This window comes from Barbatula barbatula (assembly GCF_947034865.1).
Source record: "Barbatula barbatula genome assembly, chromosome: 11".
NCBI classification, from domain to species: Eukaryota; Metazoa; Chordata; class Actinopteri; order Cypriniformes; family Nemacheilidae; genus Barbatula; species Barbatula barbatula.
The window spans coordinates 885,614-902,007 of record NC_136774.1 but is presented as its reverse complement, the minus strand read 5'-3'; the positions used below and the strand labels follow the sequence as shown (position 1 = coordinate 902,007).

The 16,394-nt window shown below is 42.4% G+C and overlaps 1 protein-coding gene across 1 annotated transcript; it reads left to right on the top strand.

The window, feature by feature from the left end:
- Window positions 1-526: 526 nt before the first annotated feature.
- Window positions 527-15,478, top strand: LOC306900285 (taste receptor type 1 member 1-like; the record flags this gene model as incomplete). Its single annotated transcript, XM_079467103.1, has 6 exons — window positions 527-708; window positions 881-1,178; window positions 2,101-2,835; window positions 14,155-14,361; window positions 14,447-14,567; window positions 15,465-15,478. The coding sequence occupies 6 exons, from the start codon at window positions 527-529 to the stop codon at window positions 15,476-15,478; spliced, it is 1,557 nt and encodes a 518-aa protein (XP_079323229.1).
- Between the last annotated feature and the right edge of the window lie 916 nt (window positions 15,479-16,394).

Here is a 16,394-nt window from a genome sequence, read left to right as displayed (position 1 = left end):
TGATCTGTGTTGGAAGCACAGCATTTGTTTAGGTTTCCTGTCATGAGTCTTGGCCCCACCCTTTATTTCTTTGTTAATTATCCTATTATTGTTAATTATCCTATTATTGTTTGCCTTTCTTCATTATCCTCCTTATTTATTCTCTTGTTTCATGCCCTTGTGTTATCTGACAATACTGGGGAAGATGGCCTAAGTTTGACAAGTTAGAAATATCTGCCTTTCTTTGACAGTGCAAATTACAGAGCAAAAAGTGCAAACTACAGTTCACCTTATGAAAAGAAAGATATTTTCATCAATGCCAATGTGGTTTTCACTCTGTCACGATATGCAAAAGCATGAAAACAACGTTTGGATTGTAGATAAAGCAAGGTCTGTGAAAACTAATATCTAAATCATAACATTGATACTGATGCCCAGACCTATGAATATACAAAGTGGTTTAAGCAAATTTAATGTTTAAAGCAAATTAAAATATTTTATAAAACCCCTTTACAACCATTTCATGAGAAACAAATCATCTTTAACCATGTTTCTGAGCCACATGTACACGTTCCTTGTTACCTTTACTCATTGTGTCTTTTTCAAAGTGTCTTGCTCTTCATCTGAGTTCAGTTTGGATGGAGATTACTTATTGGGTGGCCTTTTTCCAGTGCATGAAATTCAACACGCAACACCCCTGCTCTCCCCGGAGGCCATTGAATGTTTCAGGTAAGCAAGGATTTTTCTTGTTTTGCCATATGAATGCCTATGACACATTTATTATTGTTGTTTTTTATGAGTTTTGTAAATTAAAGCAACAATTTCCCCAGGATTGCATTCATGGTAAACTAATACAAAATGTAAATGAAGTGACATTAACTTCTTCACTGATGTTTTGTAGGCACACTTTGTCAAAATCTGGCTATCAGATGTTCCAAGTAATGAGGTTTGCTGTTGAGGAGATTAATAACTCCACCACCCTGCTGCCCAATGTTTCTCTGGGCTATGACATTTTTGACTATTGTTCTGACACTAAGAATTTCCCATCAGTCTTGAGTTTCGTTTCACAGAATGGATCAATAAAACCTCAGGAAAAACTCAACAGCCATCAGCCTAAAGTGATTGCTTTAACCGGACCATATGGAAGCACAAGAACCCTTACTATTGTACCACTGGTGACAATGGACCTTATACCACTGGTAAATTATTTTGGAATGTATTTCATACTCAAATAACAAGCAAATGCGCATACTTCATAACCTTCGTCCTATGTTGCCAAATTGCATCCTTTTCAGCTAGAGACATTTTAAGAAGGATTGGAATAATTTATGACTGGCTGTTTAATTCTTTCTTTTTTGTAAGTCATCCGTGTGTTTATTTCTTCTGTCGAAAAAACTAATCGAGGCTTATGTTGAAAGCTTTCCAGGGTTTTTCTCCTTGTAATGGACTTGAACGGGGGGCTGTTGGTTAACATCTAAATTCTAGTTTCATCGCAGCTTCATAAGAGTCTACACCACAGCATATGATAAATAAGGATGTTGTCTAGCAAAACGATTAGTAATTTGCCAAGAAAACAAAAATACATACTTGCTCTGCTTCGGAGGTGCATACTTTTAGAATTTAGCGTTTAGTTGATCGGGAAGAATTCTTAATGCAGCCAACAGCAGTAGACACAACAGCTTACTACCTCGATCAAATTGCTTTGTGTTGTTTCCAGGCGGACAGTTAAACAATGCGACATGCACGTCTCCCAGAAATCCTGTAGAGTCCCACCAATCTGATGACTTCGAAAACATACTGAAGTGTTTCCAAGAAAGTCTGCCTTATGCATAAAATGTTCTGCCAACTGTCCGTCAGCAAACATTGACGTCTGAGGCTGAGACTACATTCGGTTTAACTTGGAGCAGAGATATGAAACTGTAATTCGGTCGACAGATTTGAAACTACATCATAGGCGTCCGTTTAACTGAGTAATAATACACATTCATAGAACGTTTGCCAGCCAATTAGAATGAAGCGTTCAACAGCCATGTGGTATAAGTACTTTTGTGTTTTGACTGTATATAACATGTATGGGCATATTAAGTGAATTGCTTTTCAAATTGTTTTTTTCTTTCAAAGGTTAATTATGGAGCTACCAGCTATAAGTTAAGTGATAAACGTCGCTATCCATCATTTATGAGAACAATCCCAAGCAATAAAGACTTGATACAGATGATTATTCGCATCATACAGTGGTTTGGATGGAACTGGGTAGCTTTTCTTCGAGACCCAGACAGTAACAGTGAAGACGGCTTACAGCTGTTTAACAGTTACATCAAAAATACTGGCATTTGTTTGGCCTATCAAGAGGTTCTTAGTCAAAGTGTCAACTACAGTCTAACTCTACAAAAGATTAATGGGCTCAACGTCAATGTCATTGTGGTTTTCACTGGGTCACAATATGCAAAGAACATAATCAAAGCAGCGATAGCAAACAATATCCGTAACAAAGTCTGGATTGCAAGTGAAACATGGTCTATGAATCAACAGCTTCCAAAAGAGCCGGGAGTTGAGAAAATTGGAACAATTGTTGGCATTACAGAGAGAATGTTTTCATTGCCTGGATTTCATGAATTCGTCTATAAAGCCAAAGGAACTGCTGACAAGACTACTAATGATAAAGCGGAGAGTGAAATTCAGATGAAGACATGTAATCAAGATTGTGACAACTGCTCAATGTTGACCGCAGAGGAAATGCCCACATTCTCCTTCGCTATCTACTCGGCCATATATACCATCGCTCATGCATTACATAAAGTTCTGCAGTGTGACATCAATGGATGCAGAACAAACATTACCGTTAAACCATACATGGTGAGTAAATGCAGTTAAATTTGCATGAGACACAGTATAGATTCAAAATAATAATAATTCATATTTTACATATCACATATTGTAATTTGATATAGTGTAATTATTATGCCTGTCAATCTGATTTTATGAATTTAGTATTTTTATGTGAAGGTAATTATTCCACTTCTTCCACGGCCCGGTAGCATAGAAAGCTTGCTGCTGTGTATTTAAAGGGATATGGAAAATTCTGTCATCATTTAGTCACCTTAGAATAGACTATGTGCACAAGTGTAGCAACGAACTTCCGCTATTGCCAGAAGTCGGGATGTCAGTTAATGGTTTGCACCACACAAAATGTCAGTGTTTACTAGATGTCTTAAAGATCTGCCAAATATAAGCATTAACGGTTTACACCGCATCGTTGATGCCTGGTCCCCTGCTCCAACAAGCAAGCAGGACAAAGGATTTAAGCTCTATATATCGAGTTATATCCACAAATACGAGGATAAGTAGTTTAATCTAATGTGGTGTGCCGGCAGCTAACTTTAGTCGCTAAGCTGGTTAGCGACGTGTTCATATTTAGTGTAACGCAGGCGCGGAGCTGTGGGCGCCCACATTGACAGCTGGCCCACCCAATCAGAAATAAAAAATATATAATACTACTCTGTATAGTTAAACATGGATACTACTTTATGTGGTGTATTTTATCTATAACATGTTATGTTTAAAACAGTAAAATTATAAGTGAGCCTGATAACTATTTAAAATGTAAGTGTGTTGGTGATGTGTTTTCATTGGTCAATGCAACATCAACGTAGCACCCACTATTGCAATCTGGCGCCAACAACCAACGACTAACGTTCGCTAGAAGTGTACATGGTATCTTACCATTATTTTGTAACGCTAATGATGAACATTCGTGCTATGTTCGGCGTGTTCAAAATCGTGTTAAGAAAATGTTGAAGTTTATTGATCAGAAGATTCAAAAATACAACAGCTGCTGGGTGGGTCCTTAGACGCAAAACGTCTCACAAAGGAACGACCCCGAAAAACTATTTTACATGGTATTGATAATATTTCACTGATGTCTTTTCTTTGCTGGGGGGTTGGGGAAGTCTGGGAACACGACCAATCAGCTTTCTCTCCTTTGTTCTGCCTCAGCCAACCAGCTCACACTCCTTTGCTTTCGGACCATCTGCAACACATTATATGGAAACACCCCACACCTCACCAAATTCCATGGGGCTCCGTGTGTAATCTGATCTTTACAAACACACATACCATTTCCTGTGGAAAATACACTCAATATCACCCCCCTAACTCTTGGTTAACCCAACTCACACACTGGTTATATTTTCAACATATTATGCACGGTTAGTAATCAATAATGAAATCATAAAGCATATTAAATGTAAAGGCATGTTTAAACCACAATAAAAATCCTTCACTAATCAAGTTACTCACTAATTTTTTTAAAACCTTGTATTGAGATTAATAATTATTTGTATGGTTCTAATGAGACAAATATACCTGAGCTGTCATGATTCCTTCTCTTGTCTTGATTTTCCGGTCTGGGGCAGAATCATGACAGACTCACGTGTTTTATGTGGAGAGAAACATATTATTGTCAATCAGGACATAAGATGCGTTCTCTCCAGTCTCCTCATTTGGCCCCGCCCCTCTCGTTCCTAGTATAGCTTTCCTCCTGTGTCTCATTACCGACACCTGCCCTATACATGTTTCCTGCCCTATACATGTTTCCTGCCCTGTATGTTAGAGTTCCTAGTTCCCTTTGTCTTTGTTTTGATAGTCTCTGTGTTAAGTTAGTAGTTTGTTTTTGCCCCCCATGTGGGAAGTATTTGTTTTCAATTTTGTATTATTAGTTTTGGTTAGTGTTTTCCCCCATTGTGGGTGTTTGTTTTTTGTCTTATTATTAAAGTCTTGTTAACCCCTTCACCAACGCTGCCTGGAATTGGGTTCTTCCACCACGATCACGACACGAGCAGCTTTCTTATTTATTAAATCGAGGCAATTGTTTGATTAAACATTGATTAAAATTAAGATACAATTTATACAAAACGAAATTCACTTTAAAGAAAGTCTTTCCAAACAAACCTAATCAGTGATGAGTCCGGGAAGTGTGTTATGGGAGATGTAGTTTTGTGAGTGAATGATAAGTTTGATGTGGAGTGCCCTCTGGTGGTTTTCAAGGGCACTCCAGCTGGTGATTGTTACATAGCCCCCCCTTTAAGGAGCGGATTCCAGACGATCCTAAAACTGTCCAGGAGGAAGGTGGGGCGGAAGTGGAACCGGGCGGAGCAGGCTGTGCAGGCGGCCAGGGCGGAGCAGGCTGTGAAGGCGGCCAGGGCGGTTCAGGGGTATAGCGCGGGTCCGACGGTTCAGGAACCGGTACAGGCTCAGGAACAGGCGTGGATTCGGCCATATTGTCCGAAGACACAGGCGTGGATTCGGCCATATTGTCCGAAGACACAGGCGAGGTGAAGGCCATCTTGTCCGAAGACACAGGCGTGGAGAAGGCCATCTTGGCATGAGGCTCTGACTGGGCGATGCTCATTTTGTCCCAGAGCTCAGATATGGCAGACGTGACGTGAGCAGTCTCTGGCTGGGCAGACGTGACGCGGGCAGTCTCTGGCTGGGCAGACGTGACGCGGGCAGTCTCTGGCTGGGCAGACGTGACGCGGGCAGTCTCTGGCTGGGCAGACGTGAAGCGGGCAGTCTCTGGCTGGGCAGACGTGACGAGGGCAGTCTCTGGCTGGGCAGACGTGACGCGGGCAGTCTCTGGAAGGTCAGCGGTGACGCGGGCAGTCTCTGGAAGGTCGACTCGGACCTGACCTGACTCTGGAAGGTCAGCGGTGACGCGACCTGACTCTGGAAGGTCAGCGGTGACGCGACCTGACTCTGAAAGGTCGACTCGGACCTGACCTGACTCTGAAAGGTCGACTCGGACCTGACCTGACTCTGGAAGGTCGACTCGGACCTGACCTGACTCTGGAAGGTCGACTCGGACCTGACCTGACTCTGGAAGGTCGACTCGGACCTGACCTGACTCTGGAAGGTCGACTCGGACCTGACCTGACTCTGGAAGGTCGACTCGGACCTGACTTGACTCTGGAAGGTCGACTCGGACCTGACTTGACTCTGGAAGGTCGACTCGGACCTGACCTGACTCTGGAAGGTCGACTCGGACCTGACCTGACTCTGGAAGGTCGACTCGGACCTGACTTGATTCTGGAAGGTCGACTCGGACCTGACTTGACTCTGGAAGGTCGACTCGGACCTGACTTGACTCTGGAAGGTCGACTCGGACTTGACTTGACTCTGGAAGGTCGACTCGGACTTGACTTGACTCTGGAAGGTCGACTCGGACTTGACTTGACTCTGGAAGGTCGACTCGGACTTGACTTGACTCTGGAAGGTCGACTCGGACTTGACTTGACTCTGGAAGGTCGACTCGGACTTGACTTGACTCATCTCGTGCAGTGGCGCTGGGCTGGCAGCCATCTTGAGCAGTGGCGCTGGGCTGGCGGCCATCTCGAGCAGTGGTGCTGGGCTGGCGGCCATCTCGAGCAGTGGCGCTGGGCTGGCGGCCATCTCGTGCAGTGGCGCTGGGCTGGCGGCCATCTCGTGCAGTGGCGCTGGGCTGGCGGCCATCTCGAGCAGTGGCGCTGGGCTGGCGGCCATCTCGAGCAGTGGCGCTGGGCTGGCGGCCATCTCGAGCAGTGGCGCTGGGGGCCATCTCGTGCAGTGGCTCTGGGCTGGCGGCCATCTCGTGCAGTGGCTCTGGGCTGGCGGCCATCTCGTGCAGTGGTGCTAGGCAGGCAGCCATCTCGAGCAGTGGCGCTGGTACTTCAAGGTCCGCTGCCAACTGCGCTTGACACTGTTGCCCCCCCCAAAAAACGTTATTTGGGGTTTCAACACTATCCTCTGCCTCTCCCACATTGAACGGAGAGCCACATAACAACAGAACATAGTCAATGAAGTCCCTTAAAGTGCCATTAAACTCCCCTCTAGGTAACCATGACTTATTTGGGTCATTCAGTCCGAAACGGAATAAGTCCTTAAACAAACCTTCATCATAGTATTGTACTTGGAAGGATATCGCACAGAACTGTTGGACATACACTCAATGGATAGGCCTCCCTGACGAAGGCCCAATAGCTGATCTACTGGGTCAATGATAGAGCTGGAAATTTGCCATGCTGACCTTGAAGTGGGAACTGACATCTCGGTAAAGAGAGGGTACCGGGCTGCTGGATCCTGGTATGGCGAAGTCTTCTGTCATGAAACTGCTCCGAGACAGGCAGGTCAGATCCAAATGCAGCTTTATTTCAGAGAATGGTCAAACAGGCAGTGATCAACAACAGCGTATGGTATGTTAGGGAATATCCAGAATCGTCAATGGTCACAAGCAGAGGTCAGGGCAGGCAGCAGAGAATCGTAATCAACAAAAAGGTCCAAGGTAATACACGGAAGAATAAATACAGGAAACGCTCAGAAATGTAGACAGGCTAACAAGACTTCGCAGTGTGTGAATAAGTGCACATGGTATATATAGAGTGAGATTAACAGGGTGATGAGATACAGGTGAATGTAATCAGTGATGATGAGTCCGGGAAGTGTGTTATGGGAGATGTAGTTTTGTGAGTGAATGATAAGTTTGATGTGGAGTGCCCTCTGGTGGTTTTCAAGGGCACTCCAGCTGGTGATTGTTACATATATGAACCTAAATACGTTTTTTTAATGGCTACAGCACCTAGTGCAATACGAAAGGTATTGTTCGGGGAACACGCCTAGAAATGGTATATACCTTTAGCACAAGACTATGCTGCTCTAGTATAATTTCAGAGCTGCGTTTCTCGATAACTTTGTCTCTTAGCGGGCTACAAAGACTCCTAACGTATAACTTAACTAAAGGTTTACCATTTCTAGGCGTGTTCCCCGAACAATACCTTAGGAAGCTGTTTAAGATATACCGTCTTACATGCGACGCAACCAGGTGCTGTCCGCGACGATGGTGCTTTATCTATTGGTATCAACGGCTCGAGAATCAATGATTCTCTCATGCACGGGCTGCTTCACTCTGTTATGTGAGAAAGCGGTGTTCTTTATAAAATGATCACTTCAGAAATAGTTGAAATTGTATGTATTAGGATGTTTTTATAGACCTGTTATCGTTTCTTATTCAAAAGTGATGTACACGTGACGTGCACATATACGATAAGATACAGTGTAACATAAGAACAACATCGCGTTAAGAAGGTTTCGGTAAACCCAGCCCTGCTAGATTCGGGACAACTGCTTTGATTTCGGAAAACCCATTCAGGCCCACCTCGACTTAATACAGGCCCACCCATCTATCACGTTCTGGATCCGCCACTGGTGTAACGTTAGTATAAAATTATCAATTGTATTTACTTTCTCCCCCTCTTAGTTTCTAATAAAAATCAGGGCACAAGTTAAGTCATTGTTAGGTCATTGTGCTACAGATCCATAGGAAAAGCTGAGAAACCTCACAGTTTGAGTGTATGGTGAAGCTAGGACTTATAACTAATAGTTATAAACTTGTCAGTTTAATGACCCAATGTTTCTGAGGATTAAGCTAAGGTAATTCATGTTTTATATAACTCTTAAATTAGTATGTAATTAGGCACTAACGTGCTGTGTACATCGTTAATGCTTATTTTTGGCAAATCTTGAAGCCATCTTGTAAAGACTGACATTTTTTGCGGTGCAAGAGCAAACCCGACACTGCGATATTAAGTTAAGAATTAGGTATGTTTCTGTTTAAATTAAGCAAAAAGAAATCTCCCCACGGGGTGAGAAAAAAAACTTAATTCATGTTTATTTTTCTCACCCCATTGGCAGATTTTAACACACTGTTTTTTTCATTGGCAGGGTCTCATTTTCCAGAGTTTAAGTCTGGCTGATGGGATCCTCAAGGTTTGTTAGAAATCAGCTCCCGTGGTTTGTGGTCAGGAATGACTGTGAAGTGTGATCCCTACAGATGATGCCCAGTGTCACTAGAGCTTCCCTCTCTGTTTGTGAGTAGAGCAGTGTGTGAGCTTTATGCAATTACACCAAGACCAACTGGGTTTAGGTCAACTAGTACTGTGGACTTCTTCTTTGGGTCTTAGTATGCCATCATAGCATTCTAGATTAGTTGACTCACTATTAAACTGGAACAAGGCAAGGACAAGGGACGATAGCAAACAAGACCAACAAGGCTACAATACAAAACAAACCAGCAAAGGACAGCAAACACAAGGGGATTAAAAAGGAGAAACTAACAAGGGTTAATAAACAAGGGACAAGTGTAGGTACAGAAACACTGAAGGGAAGCTAACGAGGAAACAAGAGGGGCGGGGCCAAAGACGAGACTGAAGAGAACGCATATTATGTCGTGATCAACAACAATATGTTTCTCTCCACACAAAACACGAGGTTCTGTCATGATACCGCCACTAGACCAAGAAAGACATGACATGAAGAGGCAGAACCATGACAGACCCCCCCCCCCTTTAATGAACGCCCCCTGGCATTCACCAAGGGGGCAGACTAACGTGACAAGACAGACTGGGTGACAGACAACATCCAACAAAACATGGCAAAAATTAACAAGGGTAATCAAGCGATAATAATGAAAGGGTCATAAAGTGAGGGGGGACTAGGGGGCAAGTCCAAAAGGGTTAGGTGGGGGAGTCACAATCCGGGGGGTTCATCGAGAACGAGAAGTTAAACACTGCCACCACCTCTGTCTCCCCAAAGACCACCTTCTCTGCAGCCTCCAGGAACCTGTTCGCATATTCCATGAGAACAGAGTTCCCTTTGGCGAAGACTGCAAAGGAGGTGAGCCTGACGAGATCGCAGGGAAGCAGGTGGCAGCAACAAAAATATTTATTAAGAATAAAACAAAAACCCACAATGAGGTAAAACACAGTTTAGGCCTAAATTATTGAAATAACTTTTACAAGCTCTTCTAGCTAAATAAAAACATTGATCAAGCTTAGTGAAATCAATTCATATGTATTACTGAAATACATCTTACAAACACCATTGAAAATCATTCATGTGTATTACTAAATAACCTTTTATAAGCACTAGTGAAATTAATTCAAATGCATGCCTAAAAGACTGAGGCAACATAATTCAGGTATAGGTGATGAAAGATTTCAGTGTAGTTGAAGAGAGCTAATTTCACTTGAAAGAGAAGCTGCACCCGCAAGTTCATTTATTTTGATTTGAGCCCAGGCAAACCTTTGTAATACATTTATTGTTGTGACACAGTATGTAGTTTTAAGATATCGCTAGAGCACAATGTGGTTGTTTAAACGTACAATCTGAGGTCGAATTATCAAATGTGCTCTGTCTCAATTTACCGGTCAATCTGCGTTCCTACTCTCACCTATGGCCATGAGCTTTGGGTCATGACCGAAAGGACAAGATCCCGGATACAGGCAGCCGAAATGAGCTTCATCTGCAGGGTGGCTGGGCGATCCCTTAGAGATAGGGTGAGAAGCTAGGTCACCCGGGAGGAGCTCGGAGTAGAGCCACTGCTCCTCCACATCGAGAGGGGTCAGCTGAGGTGGCTTGGGCATCTGTTCCGGATGCCTACTGGACGCCTTCCCCGGAAGGTGTTCCGGGCCCGTCCGACCAGGAGGAGACCCCGGGGAAGACCTAGGACACACTGGTGGGACTATGTCTCCCGGCAGGCCTGGGAACGCCTCGGTGTCCCCCCGGAAGAGCTAGAGCAGGGGTCGGCAACCTTTACCACTCAAAGAGCCATTTGGACCCGTTTCTCACAGTAAAGAAAACACTGGGAGCCACAAAACCCTTTTGACATTTAAAATGAAATAACACTGCATTTGCAATTTGCCTTTATGCTATGCATAAACAAACTATAATGTGTTGCATTCATGAGATGAATGAACTACTGCAGAGACAACAAAATTAATTTCTGCATGCAACAAAAACATTTTGAACTCAGAAAAAAAGACGTTGGGTTGAAGGTTACTTTCAAGTAAAATACTCAGTCTATTTTAGTCCTTCTTGTATTTAAGAAAAAACGCCGAACTTAAATTATCCACCGGCAGCAAACCAAAAATGCCGTCCTCTCTCTGTGTGCCATCATCCTTTTTCTGGCGCGTGCAGTCAGCTGTCAACCTGAATAATAAAAGGACTATTTCACTGAACAATGAAAAAATATGAAGATATGCAAAATAATTGGCAATTAAAATATTTATCATACTTGGTTAATGTGATTTCTGCTCCTGAAACTCTGTGCACAGTGTCTGCACATCAGGGCTGTATGCCGTCACCTTCATCTTTACGCAGGATCGTAAGCTGTCATCTGTGAGGCGTGCGCGATGTTTGCTTTTAATAAAGTTCATGTTGGAGAACACCTGCTCACATACATATGTGGATCCAAAGATCGACAGGACTCCAAGTGCATACTTTTTCATGTTCACATAAACGTCGGGGATAGCATTCCAAGTTTCGAACACAAGTTTGTCCGGTTTGGGGAGGTTTTCAATTTCATGCCATTTGTGATTCTGAGCAAGAACGGCCTTCTGACGGGCAACATCTTCAAGGTCTGCTGTCAAGCGTTCAAACTTGGACACCCATATGTCTTTGTCGGCTATGTCGGCCAGTTCCATCTCAAGATCAGGTTGACTCACACCTGCCAATGCAGTCGTATTCAGCAGGGATGGATCGAGGCTCAGGGGAGTGACTGGGAAGGATAATGTGTTTTTCTCCTCTCTGAACTCACAGAATCGTTTCCCAAACGATGTTTGCATTGCGATGATTGCAGAATGTAAATACTCCGAATTTATCATGTGAGCTTCTTTGAACTCTCTCAAATTGGGGAAGTGTGACAGTGTACCTTTCTGTAAATCTCTGGCAAGCACTGTCAACTTGCGCTCGAATGCCAAAACCTCCTCCAACATGTGCAGGGCTGTGCGTCCTTTCCCTTGAAGCGCTGTCATGTCTACCATGAAGTGTAGCTTTTCCAGCCACTCTGGCTGTTCCAGCTCAGGAAATGTGAGCCCTTTGCTTCCCAGGAAAGTTTTCACTTCTTCCAGACATGCGGCAAAACGTTTCAGCACCTCCCCTCAGGACAACCACTGGACTTTGTTGTGCAGCAGGAGATCAGAATATGTGCTTTCCAACTCGTCCAGTAACGAACGGAACTGACGGTGATTTAAAGCTTTTGCCATTATTTTATTGACAATCTGGATGACAAGATTCATTACTTCTGTGCATTCCGGAGGAAATGTTTGAGCACACAGTGCCTCTTGGTGCAGGATGCAGTGAAAGGTCAGCAGCTTTCTGTCCAGCGACTTCTGCAGTAAAGCTACAAAGCCCTTATGCGCTCCTGTCATACTTGGTGCCCCATCAGTAGCCACTGACACCAGGTGGGTGGTGTTTATTCCTTTGTCTCTTAAACAATTCAAGACAGCCTCACAGATGTCCTCCCCCCGTGTTTGGCCTTTTAGCGGTATCAACTCAATCATTTCTTCCTGTGGCCCAGCAGAGTTTACATACCGGCAGAACAGCGCTACTTGTTCAATATCACCTTTGTCTTTAGATTCATCGCAGGCAATTGAGTAGGCCACAGCTGAATTGATGTCTTTAATTTGCTGTCTGGTGATGTCTTCTGCCATTTTTATGGTTCTGTCTTTGACAGTCTTTGCAGAGAGGGGCATATCCCTGATTTTCTGCACAATTTCACTCTTGTTTTTAAAGTCCGTGAATAGATGTTCTGAAATCTTAATGAAAGATTCTTTTACATATTCTCCATCTGTGAACGGCTTCCCATGCCTGACTATTTCCTGAGCGGCTACAAAACTTGCATATGTAGTTGAATTTGCAGACTTCATCCACTTCTTGAAGTGATTTTTGCTAAGATCAACCTTCCGCATCAGTTCCGAAACAGCTTTTTTTCTCTCATCTCCATCCGGATATTTTTGAGCAAAGGCTGCGTGTTTATTCTGGAAATGTCTTGCGACATTTGACTTTTTGTTGTTTGCTAGTTTTTCATTACATATTAAGCATACTGGTAAACCAGTCTCGTCAGCAGTGAAAGCATATGAATCTGCCCACGTAGCATTAAACGTTCTGTTTTCTTCAGAGACTTTTCTTTTCTTTGAATTATCCATTATCCATAGTTGGCTCACAGACATATATGAGTTGGCCTACCTGGGTTTAGAAAAGTTCAAGAAATCGCGCGCTGGCCGGTGTCGCACATTGGAGGTTGTGACGCATATTAAGAGCGACAAAGAATTTTAACACTTTTTTGTGATACAAATTACTATAATAATACATTATTTAGATGTTACAAGATCACCATAATCTTAAAATTTAGAATTACATTTTAAAAACAAACTATGTAAAATAAAATAAATTTTAATTAAATAGCTACTCATTATTTTTAAAAGCCACAGGGAGCCGCATCAGAGGGATGAAAGAGCCGCATGCGGCTCCGGAGCCGCGGGTTGCCGACCCCTGAGCTAGAGGAAGTGTCTAGGGTGAGGGATGTCTGGGCATCTCTACTTAGACTGCTGCCCCCGCGACCAGGCCCCGGATAAAGCGGAAGAAAATGGATGGATGGATGGAACATTTTATCTATGCCTTAATTATGTTGTAGTTGTAATGGACTTTGATAAGCTTAAGAATGATATAAAAATGTCTTCATTCCGTATTTAGCTCAGTTTTGCACTTCCATTCAATGGTGTCCCACATTGTCCGATACTAATGGCTTACCTATCCCACATTCGGTTTATGGGTTGGTGGTCACAAAGTCTTCATTTTTCTTTTCCTATCTAGCGCCTAAACTTTGGAACAGTCTTCCCTGCACTGTCCGGGAGGCAGACACACTCTGTCAGTTTAAATCTAGACTAAAGACGCATCTTTTTAATCTTGCATACACTACACCATAGGTTCTCAAAGTTTACATTCAAAGGTCCGGATCTGAATTCTCGTCAATGTCAAAGGTCCGGATCTGAATTCTCGTCAATGTCAAAGGTCCGGTACAATAGTTAGTACAAAACTTGCTTTTAATAAACATTAAAAAAAACTTTAAATAACTTTAAATAACAAATCAACTCTTTATAACAAAAAATTTAATCATGTTTTTTTGTGTTTTATTGTGTTAGTTAGCTGTATTTTACATTATTACTTATTCAAAAGAACCCAATTGCAGTTTCATTGATATTAATTTGAATGCACAATTCTTGAACATCAACAAGGTCAACGAGACATTAACTACTAAAATACAAAAATTGCCTTGTTTGTGAACAGTTCTACTTCTCTTTACAACAGCTTCTGGGAGAAATGAAGAAGTTGGATTTCCCTCTTAGTGGTCGTCATGTGAAATATGATGTTAACGGTGATCCAGTAGTCAGTTGTGCAGTCGTGCTTTGGCACACTGAAACAAATCCTCCATGGATTCAGATGGTGGGCACGTATGAGACAAATCCAGAAATTACTTTTACTATCAACAACTCTCTCATGCCCTGGCATAACAATACCGCTGTAAGTTCCTTCATTTCTCTCTGTGAGCCTTCAACTATTCACTGAGTAGTGTTTAATCTGAGTTTTCTAATCTATAAAGGTTCCTTTCTCAAACTGCTCTGTTGAGTGTAAAGAGGGATTTTCAAGAGAACGTGTGGGATATCATGACTGCTGCTTTCTGTGTAAAAAATGCCCACAAAACCACTATATGAATTATTCTCGTAAGTATCTTAGACAGTCTTCTTTCGTGAACGTGGATGAGGAACGTGGTGGGGGAACCCAAGTGCAGGCAGACACGGGGATAAAGGGGTTAACACAAGACTTTAATAAACACAAAAACCAAAACACCCTCGATGGGGAAAACGCTGACAAAACTAAAATCCAAAACTGAAAACAAAGACTTCCCACAAGGGGGGCAAAAAGAAACAACTAGGAATAACAACTAAGAACTAAACAAACAGGGTACAAGAACATAAATTTACCAGGGCACATGGCAGGGAACAGGTACAACATACAGGTACAACGAACGAGCACAAGACAATAGACAGGGCGGGCATCTTATAGGGAGACTAACAAAGGAAATGACAATGGGCAGTTCTATTGGATCTGTTAGGGTTTTTCATTATCATTTGTAATTTTTCATTCACCATTACGTCTATAGCAGCCCATAGAACTGTACAGGGAGAAGTTAAGCAATTAGCACACAAATAGAGGACAGCCATATATGTTAATACCCTTTAGTGCCACCAACAGTCCAAAGTTTCACATTCACGTTTTTACACAAACTAGTGTTTGACCAATTTGCACTCATGAGTTGTTAAAAGGTTATTAAAAGGTTTTAAATTAAAGTTCTCATATACCGTGTCAACAAATTTGAGGAAGAGCATGCCAAAGGGTCATATGGCTGTATCTTTTGAGTATTGATGCAAAGCTTTGTACACATCATCAGTAACAGATCTTTTTCATATCACATCAATTTGCAGATAGTGCCACCTAGTGGTCAAAAGGTATAAGCAATTTTATTGTGTTTCTAGTACTTTTACCAATGATATTAAACTTGATTTTCAAAAACTCACGATCAGACATGACAACATGTATGTTATTTTGTGCCCTTGTAGGGCTTGACCCGTAATCGCCGCTTGCAGCTATATTATCATGTTTCTTCTTTCTAGGGGACCCTTACCGATGTTTTTCATGTGGAGAGAGTGAATGGTTTGATGGCAGCAGCATGACATGTAAGCCACGGCCTGTCGTCTATCTTCAGTTCACAGAAATTCCCTCCGTCGCACTTATATTTTGTAACGCATTCTTGATTACTTTACTCTTTGCCATGTTATTTATTTTTGCCTTTAATTACAACACTCCAGTGGTGAGGTCTGCTGGCGGTAACATGTGTTTCCTGATGTTAGTGTGTTTGATTATGTCTTGCTTGAGTGGGTTTTTTTTCTTTGGTGAACCCACAGCAGTAAAATGTCCTTTGAGAAATGTAGTGTTTGCATTTTTCTTTACTGTTTGTCTTTGTTGTTTGGCTGTCCGAGCCTTTCAAATAGTTTGTGTCTTTAAAATGGCTGCCGATTACCCTAATGTGCACAGAGTATGGGTAAAGTACAATGGACAGTGGGTCTCTGTTATTTCATTTTCAGTTTTTTATTTCATTGTTTGTTGTTTATGGATGACTGTCGCACATACCAAACCCTTCATGGACTTTGTTTCTTTTAAAGACTTCATTTTTTTCACCTGTGAAAAAGGGCATGTGATAACCATTAGCACAGTACTGTTCCTAAATATGTTTCTTGGTTCCCTGTGTATCCTGTTTTCTTACATGGCAAGAGATCTGCCGAAAAATTACAACGAAGCCAGATCAATAACTTTCAGCGTTGTTTTTTATATTGTGATTTGGATTGCATACTTGACAATTTGGGTTCTCCTCAAGGCCAAGGAGGTCCCATTTGTCAATGCATTGGCCCAGATAGCCAGTGTATATGGAATTCTCTTTTGCTATTTCATACCAAAATCTTACATCATGTTATTTCAACAGGAAAAGAACA